We start from the raw sequence: 11,066 nt of genomic DNA, 5'->3' as shown, positions 1-11,066 counted from the left end.
CCTGCTGACTTGAATCCTCTGGGTACTCAGTGAATGACTTTACAAATACACATGAAAATTCTGAACAGTTGTTTATTCTTGGTTGTTGTGTTTTTATGGGAGCCACAGGTAGGGGAAAAGCAATCCTTTCTCTCTTTCTCTTTGAAAGGATAATAAGTTCAGTTGATTAACTACAAAACTTTTTATTTGATTTATATCAAATAGACACACAGAGCAGAAACAGGACATCGTATCTTATCATGTTTTTCGTTGGCTTCTAGAGTGTGCAGTAGCCAGGATGTTACAAAGTTAAAGTCTTGCCAGACATGATAGGTTCAATTCTTTGCTGTTCTTAGCCTCTTTATGTTGTAGGCTTTACATCACCATTAATGCAGAACATATTTCAAATAACTTAGATCTTTAGTAATAAACAGTTGTTTCTCCAGTACACTTCTGCTCTCCAGTCAAATGCTCCAGTGAAGCTTCAGATGGGAAAGTGGGGGGAAGAAGAGGCTCAATGTTTGGGAGATCTTGAGTAGTGAGGCATTCTAATATTGACCTTGGTCTAAGAACCACAAAGGAAAATCTGTTTCTCTACTTTTTTTTTTTGTTTTTTTCGGTATGTGGGCCTCTCACTGTTGTGGCCTCTCCCACTGCGGAGCACAGGCTCCGGACGTGCAGGCCCAGCGGCCATGGCCCATGGGCCCAGCCGCTCCGCGGCACGCGGGATCGTCCTGGACCGGGGCATGAACCCCTGCATGTGTCCCCTGCATCGGCAGGCGGACTCCCAGCCACTGTGCCACCAGGGAAGCCCTCTCCACGGTTTTAAGATTCCATGGGGGAAAATCTTATTTAGAAGTGGCTTTTAACTTTTGGGTTTAGTCTAGGATTGGAAATGTAATAGACACTTTTGTTTGCAAGCAACAGAAACTAACTGTGGCTAACTGTAAAACAAGGAGATAGGTCATTAGAAGCTCATGGAATCTAAGGGAGAGCCAAATTATCAGTACTTAAAGGGTAGTATAAAGCCTTGAATAAAGGTTTAAGGGTTGAAACAAAAAACTTTTACACCAGAATTGACTTTTGCAACAAGCAAAAACTACTCAGTGTTTCTGTAGAAAAAGTAGAAAGTAAAAAACCACTCATAATCTCCAGGAAATTAAAACAAAAAAAAGAAAAAAGAAAAACCTGATAGTTACATTAATATTTGTTTATGAGTAAAATTGAACACGTTAAAAAAGCCATTTATAGTTTTTTGGTAAATATCTGCTCAGGCTCTTCAATTATTAGAGGGTTAGTTTTTTTGGTCAAATCTATCAACTTTTTCCTTGGTGGTTTTTCTGTCTTTGTTGTTATGCTGAGAGTGATTTTCCCCATTTACGTATTGTAAAATATTTTAAATACATTTTTGATTCAGTGGATCCATTTTTTCTTTTTCCTATCTCCAAATATTCTCTTTAATAATGGTGGCCATTAACCATGGTTCTTCTTTCTTTTTTATTCAAAAATTTTTCTTTAATTAAAGTATAGTTGAATTACAATATTATATTAGTTTCAGGTGTACAATATAGTAATTTGATATAGAATATACCACAAAGTTATTATGCAATATTGATTATATTCCCTGTGCTGCACATTGTATCCTTTTTTGTACCTAGTAGTTTTTATTTTGTACCTAGTGGTTTGTACCTCTTGAACCCCTTCACCTGTTGTGCCCCTCTTCACATCTCTCTTCCTTTCTCTACCCTCTTCATAACTCTCTCACCTTCTCTCCCCTCCCCTCTCTCCCACTAGTTTATTCTATCTGTGAGGTGATACCTCATTGTGGTTTTGATTTGCATTTGTATATGATGATACAAATAAAGAGATTCTGTATATAAGAGAAAACATATAGTATAATATTTGTCTCTCTGTCTTATTTCACTAAGCAAAATATCCTCCAGGTCTATCTATTTTGTCACAAATGACAAAGTTTTATTCTTTTTTATAACTAATAGTCCATTTTGTGTGTGTGTGTGTGTGTGTGTGTGTGTGTATTACATCTTCTTTATGGATATTTAAGTCGTTTCTGTGTTTTGGCTATTGTAAATAATACTGCTTGAACATTGGCGTGCCTATATCTTTTCAAATTAGTGCTCTTGTTTTTTCAGGTAAATACCCAGGAGTGGAATTGCTAGATCATATGGTAGTTCTATTTTTAATATTTTGAGGAACCTTCATATTGCTTTTCATAGTGGCTGTACCAATTTACATTTCCACCAGCTGTGCATGAGGACTCCTTTTTCTCCACATCCTCATCAATACTTGTTATTTTTTGTTTTTTTGGATGATAGCCATTCTCAGTTGTGAGGTAATATCTCATTGTGGTTTTGATTTGCATTTGTATTTGATGATAGTGATGTTGACCATCTTTTCACGTACTTGTTTGCCATCTGTTTCTTCTTTGGAAAAATGCCTGTCCAGGTCCTCTGCCCATGTTTTAATTGGGTGGTTTAGTTTTTTGATATTGAGTTGTATGAGTTCTTTGTTTAGTTTGGATAGTAATCCCTTATTGGACATACCATTTTCAAGTATCTTTCCCCATTCAGTAGGTTGTCTTTTCGTTTTGTTGGTTTCTTTCACTGTGAAAAAGTGTTTAAGTTTGATTTGGTCCCATTTGTTTATTTTTGCTTTTGTTTCCCTTGCCTGAGGAGACAGATCCAAAAAAATATTGCTAAGACTAATTTCAAAGAATGTATTGCCTATGCTCTCTTATGGGAGTTTTATGTTTTCAGGTCTTGCATTTGGGTCTTTAATCCATTTTGAGTTTTTGTGTGTGGGTTTGTTTCTGGGCTCTCTATTCTGTTCCATTGGTCATGTGTCTGTTTTTATACCAGTACCATAGTGTTCTGATTATTGTGGCTTTGTAATATAGTCGGAAGTCAAGGAGTGTGATACCTCCAGCTTTTTTTTTTTAATTGCTTAGGCTGTTAGGGTTCTTTTGTTGTTCCATACGAATTTTAAGATTATTTGTTCTAGTTCTGTGAAATATGCCACTGGAATTTTGATAGGAATTGTATTGAGCCTATAGATTGCTTTGGGTAGTATGGGTATTTTAACAATCCATGAACATGGGATATCTTTCCATTTATTTGCATCTTTTAAAATTTCTTTTATCAGTGTCTTATGGCTTTCAACATACAGGTCTTCACCTTCTTGGTTAAATTTATTTTTTAATTTTTTAATTTTATGGCCACACCATGCAGCTTGTGGGATCTTAGTTCCCTGACCAGGGATTGAATCTGGGCCTTTGGTAGCTCTAAGGGCCCGGATTCACTGGACTGCCAGAGAATTTCTGTCCTTGGTTAAATTTATTCCTAGGTGTTTCATTCTTTTTTTTTTTCTGAAAATTCTGAATCATTTTATTGGATAAAGATATAAAACTGCCTATAAAATATTCTTTTTTTTAACAGCTTTATTGGAGTATAATTGCTTTACAATGGTGTGTTAATTTCTGCTTTATAACAAAGTGAATCAGTTATACATATACACATGTTCCCATATCTCTTCCCTCTTGCATCTTGCTCCCTCCCACCCTCCCTATCCCACCGCTCTAGGTGGTCATAAAGCACCGAGGTGATCTCCCTGTGCTATGTGGCTGCTTCCCACTAGCTATCTATTCTACGTTTGGTAGTGTATATATGTCCATGCCACTCTCTCACTTTGTCACAGCCTACCCTTCCCCCTCCTCACATCCTTAAGTCTATTCTCTAGTGGGTCTGCGTCTCCATTCCGGTCTTACCCCTAGGTTCTTCGTGACCTTTTTTTTTTCTTCTTAGATTCCATATATATGTGTTAGCATACCGTATTTGTTTTTCTCTTTCTGATTTACTTCACTCTGTATGACAGACTCTAGGTCCATCCACCTCACTACAAATAACTCAATTTCATTCCTTTTTATGGCTGAGTAATATTCCATTGTATATATGTGCCACATCTTCTTTATCCATTCATCCGATGATGGACACTTAGGTTGCTTCCATCTCCTGGCTATTGTAAATAGAGCTGCAATGAACATTTTGGTACATGACTCTTTTTGAATTATGGTTTTCTCAGGGTATATGCCCAGTAGTGGGATTGCTGGGTCGTATGGTAGTTCTATTTGTAGTTTTTTAAGGAACCTCCATACTGTTCTCCATAGTGGCTGTATCAATTATCACACCAGTCAGAATGGCCATCATCAAAAAATCTAGAAACAATAAATGCTGGAGAGGGTGTGGAGAAAAGGGAACACTTTCGCACTGCTGGTGTTTTATTCTTTTTGGTGCAATTGTAAATGGAATTGTTTTCTTAATTTCTATTTCTGATAGTTTGTCATTGTGTATAGAAATCCGCCAGTTTTTGTATATTGATTATGTTACCTGCAACTTCACTGAATCTATTATTTCTAATTTTTTTTGGTGGAGACTTTAGTGTTTTCTATATATAGTAGCATGTCATCTGCAATGACAGTTTTACTTATCCCTTTCAAAATGGAATGCCTTTATTTCTTCTTCTTGTGTGATTGCTGTGGCTAGGACTTTCAATATTATGTTAAATAGAAGTGGCAAGAGTGTGTATGCTTGTTTTGTCCCTGATCTTAAAGGAAAAGCTTTTAGCTTTTTACCATTGAGTATGATATTAGCTGTGGGTTTGTCGTAATGTCCTTTATTATGTTTAGGTTTGTTCCCTCTTTACCAAATTTGTTGAGAGTTTATCGTAAATAGATGTTAAATGTTTTGGTTTTTTTTTTGCATCTGTTGAGATGATTGTGTGCTTTTTTTACCCTTCACTTTGTTAATGTGGTGTATCACACTGATTGATTTGCAGATATTGCACCATCCTTGCATCCTGAAATACTGCTTGATCATGATGTATGGTCCTTTTTATGTGTTGTTGAATTCTGTTTGCTAATATTTTGTTGAGGATTTTTGCATCTGTGTTCATCAGAGATACTGGTCTGCAGTTTTCTTTTTTTGTCGTGTCTTTTTCTGATTTTGGTATGAGGGTAAAGCTGGCCTTGCAGAATGAGTTTCAGAGTGTTCTCTGCTCTTTAGCTTTTTGGAATAGTTTGAGAAGGATAGGTACTGACTCTTTAAATGTTTGGTAGAATTGCCCTGTGAAGCCGTCTGGTCCTGGGCTTTAGTTTTTTTGGATATTTTTGATTACTGATTCAATTTCATTACTCGTAATTGGTTTGTCCAGATTTTCTATTTATTTGTTCCTGATTCAGTCTTAGAAGATTGCAATGTCTAGGAATTTATCCATTTTTGGGGGGTTGTTCAATTTGTTGGTGTATAACTGTGGTATTATGATTGTTTGTTGTACTTCTGTGATGTTGGCTGTAACTTTTCTTTTGTTTCTAATTTTATTTGGGCTCTCTTTTTCTGGAAGATTGTGACTAAAGGTTTATAAGTTTTGTTTCTCTGTTCAAAAGCCCAGCTCTTGGTTTCATTGGTCTTTTCTGTTGGTGGGTTTTTGTTTTTTGTTTTTGGTCTCTATTTTATTTATTTCTGCTCTGATCTTTATTATTTTCCTCCTTCTACTAGCTACCTTTGGGCTTTGTTCTTTTTTAATTCTGTTAGATGGAAAGTTAGGTTGTTTGAGATTTTTCTTGTTTCTTGAGGTTGGCTTGTATCTTCTCTCTTGGAACTGCTTTTACTGTGTCCCATAGATTTTGGAAAGTTATGTTTCTGTTTTCACTTGTCTCAAGGTATTTTTTGGTTTCCTCTTTGATTTGTTCATGGATGCATTGTGGTGTTCTTTTTTGTGATTTGTTTTTAGTAGCATGTTGTTCAGTCTCCACATGTTTGTATTTTTTCCATTTTTCTTTCTGTAATTAATTTCTAGTTTCATACCATTGTGGTCAGAAAGGATGCTTGGTATAATTTCAATCTGTTACATTTACTGAGACCTTTTTGTGGCCTAGCATGTGATCTTTCCTGGAGAAAGTTCCATGTGCACTTGAAAAGAATGTGTATTCTGTATTGGGATGAGATATGTATTCTGTAGATATCTATTAAGTCCATTTGGTCTAATATGTCATTTAAGACCGCTGTTTCCTTATTGGTTTTCTGTCTGGATGATCTATTCACTGATGTAAGTAGGGTATTATAATCCCATACTGTTACCATATTTTGTCAATTTTTTCCTTTGTGTCTATTATTATTTGCTTTATATATTTAGGTGCTCCTATTAGGTGCTCCTATATTAGGTGCATATATGTTTACAAATGTTACATCTGCTTCTTAGATTGATCCCTTTATCATTATATGATGTCCTTCTTTGTCTTTTACTCTGGATTTTGTTTTAAAGTCTGTTCTGCCTGATACAAGTATTGCTACCCCATAAGCTGTTATTCTTAAGGTTGTAAGGAGATATCATTAGCACTGTCCCTTCAAGTTAATTCTGATACTTAATGTCTTAGTAAGGTGGGATTGCTATAACAAAACACTATAGACTGGTTGGCTTAAACATCTGGCACTTATTTCTTATAGTTCTGTGAGTTTGAGAAATCCAAGATCAAGGTGCAAGCAGATTCAGTTCCTGTTGAGGACCCTTTCCTGACTTGTAGACAGCCACCTTCTTGCTTTGTCCTCACAGAGAGGGAGAGAGAGCTTTACTCTCTCTTCCTTTTCTTATGAGGACACTAATGCCAGCCTGTGGGCCCTGCCCTCATATAACCTAATTACCACAAAAAGACCCCACCACCAGTTAGGTATTCAATATATACATTTTGGAGGAACACAAACATTCAGTCCATAATACTTCTTTTATCTCTTTTCTATTTCCACCTGAGGAAGATGATTCTGTTTATTTTTTATTTGCTTTTATTTTGAACGTTATTTACTGTGATTCTGACATCAAAGAAGAACACAAAGTAAAAACTAAAAGTTCTATCTTTAATCCCTAGTAGTGTCCCTCCTTAGAGTAACTAATGTTTATCTTCCAGAGTATGTAAAAAATTATTGTCAGTATATATGGAATATGTGGCTCATTTTTTTACATTTATATATTCAGTCCATCTGGATGTGTGTGTGTGTGTGTGTGTGTGTGTGTGTTTAGTAAAGCAGGGGTAGATCTGTTTCCAAATATTAGCTCTTGTCCTTTCATCATGTCTTGACTAATTCATTATTTCCCCACTTGTACAACGTATTACATATTGTATGCCATTCTATATGTTGATCTGTTTGTGTACTTTCAATTGTTTTAAGACATTAAGGTTTTTATTATTTTTACTTTAGTATTCTTTCTCCCCTTTACTGTGCTATTGTGGGTTTTTTTTTTAAACACGTTGTCCCTATTCTAGTTTCAAGAATTTTTGTCATGGTTTTTACTGAAGTTGCATTGAATTTGTGTGCTAACATGGAGAGATTTGCCATCTAAGTAGTAGGTATTACGTCTTTCTTCTCAGGAACATATCTTCCATTTACTCAAGTTAATTTCTCAGGTTTCTAGATTCTTTACAACATTATTCATGGGTGTTTTAAATGTTAATATTTTGTAAATATTGACTTTTTCTACAGTCAGTTTGTAAAGGTTATCACTTGTTATGGCATGATGAATATACATTTTGCATACAGTTTGCATGGTTTGCAAGCAACCACATTATTTGTCCTAATAGCACTTTACTTGGCCTTCTTAGGTTTTTCTAGTAATAGGTTTTTCAAATAATAATTTTGTCTTTTCCTTTCTTATTCTTATTCTTCCTTCTTTCCTTTTCTTGTCTCATTGAACAGGAATTTCTAGTTTAAGTTGAATGATGATAATGACAGTGCACCATCTTGTCTTGGTCTTTCATTAATAACCATGCCCCCTTTTAAATTTTAGTGTTGTGATGGCCATTGAGTTGAGAAAAATCTACTTTATTATTAAGAATCCTTTTCTCAGTTGTTAGTTATTTTTTAAAAATCAGATAATGAGGGCTTCCCTGGTGGCACAGTGGTTAAAAATCCACCTGCCAATGCAGGGGACACAGGTTCGAGCCCTGGTCTGGGAAGATCCCACATGCTGTGGAGCAACTAAGCCCGTGCACCACAACTACTGAGCCTGCACTCTAGAGCCCGTGAGCCACAACTACTGAGTCTGTGTGCCACAACTACTGAAGCCTGTGTGCCTAGAGCCCATGCTCTGCAACAAGAGAAACCACCACGATGAGAAGCCTGTGCAGCACAACAAAGCGTAGCCCCTGCTTGCCGCAGCTAGAGAAAGCCTGCATGCAGCAACAAAGATTCAACGCAGCCAAAAATTAAAAAATAAATTAATTAATTAAAAAAAATCAGATAATGAATATTGAATTCTATTAAATGTCTTTTTGGCATCAGATGAGAAAGTTATGTGACCTTTCAGTGTGATGAATAGTCTAAAAATATCCTTACATTCTTGAATATCCTACTTGGTCATTGTGTCTTTTTCTTTAAATAAAGAGCTATGTGTTCTTTCATAATATTATATGAAATTTTCAATATTTATAAATTGCCCTTTGATTTGCATAGTTTTGGATATAGTACTAGGCTTATGATAGCTTATTAAAATGCATTAGAATACTTTCACATTTTATATGTTTTAGGTTAAATTTTAAAAGCTTTGTAATTATGCTTGAAAGCATAAGAGCAATGATGGTACATTTTTTGGACTTGATACTTTTTTGGTGGAGTGGCTAAAAGAAAGCCTTTTTCTTCCATAGCTGTTAAGTATGGTCAGTGTGAATTGTCAGTCCTTTTTTGTAATATCCTCGGTCATCTCTTGGGTGGTAAAGTTTGCCCTCTTATCTAACTATCTATCTATGTATGTATCCATGTATGTATCTATCTAATATATTCATTTATGTTTTTTTTTCCTCCCAAGAAGGAAAAAATATTATTCATGGAAATAATATTGTGTAAAGGTTTTGTTGTTGTTTAGAACTGTTGAATACGTTTAAACACATTTTTCTTGGTTATCTTTTTAAGTGATACCTTTCTGCATTTTTGTATTTATTTAAAAATATTAACTAGACATAACTCTAAATTTTAAAGGTATTTATACAGTTTCTATATTCAAGTGTTTATATTGGTTTACTTCTTAGTTGGAGCATTTATTTTGCCAGGGCATGTATGTGAGTTGTAAACTCTCCAAGGATTTGTTATATATGTTCTAGTATACCTGTCAGTGAAGATCATCTTGCTTGAGTTTAGTATTCATGAGTATTAGTCCTATGTTCCTTAAAATGATTTATATTTCGTCCATTGCTTTTAGGAAGGAAATCATTATTATAAAAGTGAAGTTTGGTATCATTTTATTTTAACTTTTGCTTGTAGAATAGTTTTTCTTCATCTGTGAGATAGAAAAACTTAATTTCACATTTATATGTGTTTTTCGAATTCATGTTTTCTGGCAATTGGTCTGTCTTTAATGAAGTGTTTTATACAGATTTTTGGTAGAGGAACTCTCCAAAGGAAGAAACTTTGGTATTATATTTGGTTTGACAGATCCTAAATGTATTAATTATCTGTTGCTGAGTAACAAAATACCCTAAAATTTAATAGTATTAAAACAGCATATATTTATCACCTCTCAGTTTCTTTGGGTCAGGAATCTAGGCATAGATCAGCTGGGTCCTTTGTTTCAGAGTCTCTCACAAGGCTGCAGTCAGGGTGTCAGCTAGGGCTGGGACCTTACCTGGTGGCTTGACTGGGGAAGGACCTGCTCTTAAGCTTACTCTTGGCCCAATCTAGTGCTTTTCCACTGCAACACATATTGGTGATTATTTGATTCACTTAAGAATCGTTCTTTGGGTCTTAAATCCAGCCCTGGGAACATCTAGCTCTTTTCAGTCCTTCCTGTTACTCGGTCGTTAGTGTCTGTGCCTGTGTGTGTGTGTGTGTGTGTGCGTGTGTGTGTACTTACACAAGGAGAAGGGAGAGGAAAACAGGAAGTAACTTTTTTTTCATTTTTAAGAACTACGCTTTTTTGTTTTTCCTTAGGTGCCTTAGCTGGACCAGTTATTGTGGAGCCACATGTCACAGCAGTATGGGGAAAGAATGTTTCGCTGAAGTGTTTAATTGAAGGAAATGAAACTATAACACAGATTTTATGGGAGAAGATACATGGCAAAAGTGCACAGACTGTTGCAGTTCATCATCCTCAGTATGGATTCTCTGTTCAAGGAGAATATCAGGGAAGAGTCTTGTTTAAAAACTATTCACTTAATGATGCAACAATTACTCTACATAACATAGGATTCTCTGATTCTGGACAATATATATGCAAAGCTGTTACATTCCCACTTGGAAATGCACAGTCCTCTACAACTGTAACTGTATTAGGTAGGTGTACTTAAATTGTATATTTTGGTGGTGTGGTGAGGATTATTGTAAAAGTATTTTCAAGAACTTAAAATAATTGAAATTATATATAAACGTAGGTTTAAAATTAAATAATTGAGATATGTTTTTTCAAGTTCTCTCATAAAATTCTGTGATTCCAGACTCTCAGTTTAAACTAAATCTTGTCCCTATCTACCTGTGTATCTATATAAAGCTGTGTAATTTATAGCTATTTTACTTTCTTCATGAAAGATTGTTTTTTATTTATAATACTAAGTGCTGAGATTCTTTGACATTTATTTTCATTATTTCCCCTCAAATTTTCAACCTTTAAATTACCATCTTTAAATAAGCTTTTCCATTTTTTAAGTGACTGTGGTCTTAGAGCCATTGACATCTCATGTTTGTTTTTCAAATCAGATTTTATTTCTGCTGTTGTGGATTTGCATAGCTATTTGAATCTTGGTCTATTGCTTGCATTGAAAGATCTTCTGCCTTTTCCTATCTGATAACTATTTATAGCAGAATTTAGGAAGAGCTTATTAGCATTAAAATAGTCACCTGCAGTGAAAGGTAAACCAATTTAGAATAGCTGGTGAGTACTTTTATAATACTAGAAGGAGGATTAAGGAGTAAAAGCAACTGTAGCCATTTCCACCCAGAGTGGAACTCCTTTAATGGGTGGTCTTTGCTATGAATCTGCCTGTTTGCCTGTCAGGGACTTTGTAAGGTCTGCTGATAGCTTTCCCTCCTCAATCCTTC

At 35.2% G+C, this 11,066-nt stretch overlaps 1 protein-coding gene across 3 annotated transcripts in view; it reads left to right on the top strand.

Annotated features, from left to right (window-relative positions):
* Positions 1–11,066, top strand: part of NECTIN3 (nectin cell adhesion molecule 3) — a 131,902-nt gene that overhangs the window by 32,713 nt on the left and 88,123 nt on the right. For all 3 annotated transcript variants that reach the window (XM_007467232.1, XM_007467231.1, XM_007467233.1), the window contains exon 2: positions 9,963–10,304. In XM_007467232.1, the coding sequence (XP_007467294.1) occupies positions 9,963–10,304 (342 nt within the window). The remainder of the gene's footprint in view (positions 1–9,962; positions 10,305–11,066) is intronic.

This window comes from Lipotes vexillifer, unplaced genomic scaffold (assembly GCF_000442215.2).
Source record: "Lipotes vexillifer unplaced genomic scaffold, Lipotes_vexillifer_v1.1 scaffold255, whole genome shotgun sequence".
Taxonomy (NCBI): domain Eukaryota; kingdom Metazoa; phylum Chordata; class Mammalia; order Artiodactyla; family Lipotidae; genus Lipotes; species Lipotes vexillifer.
This window is presented reverse-complemented; position numbering and strand designations above follow the sequence as displayed.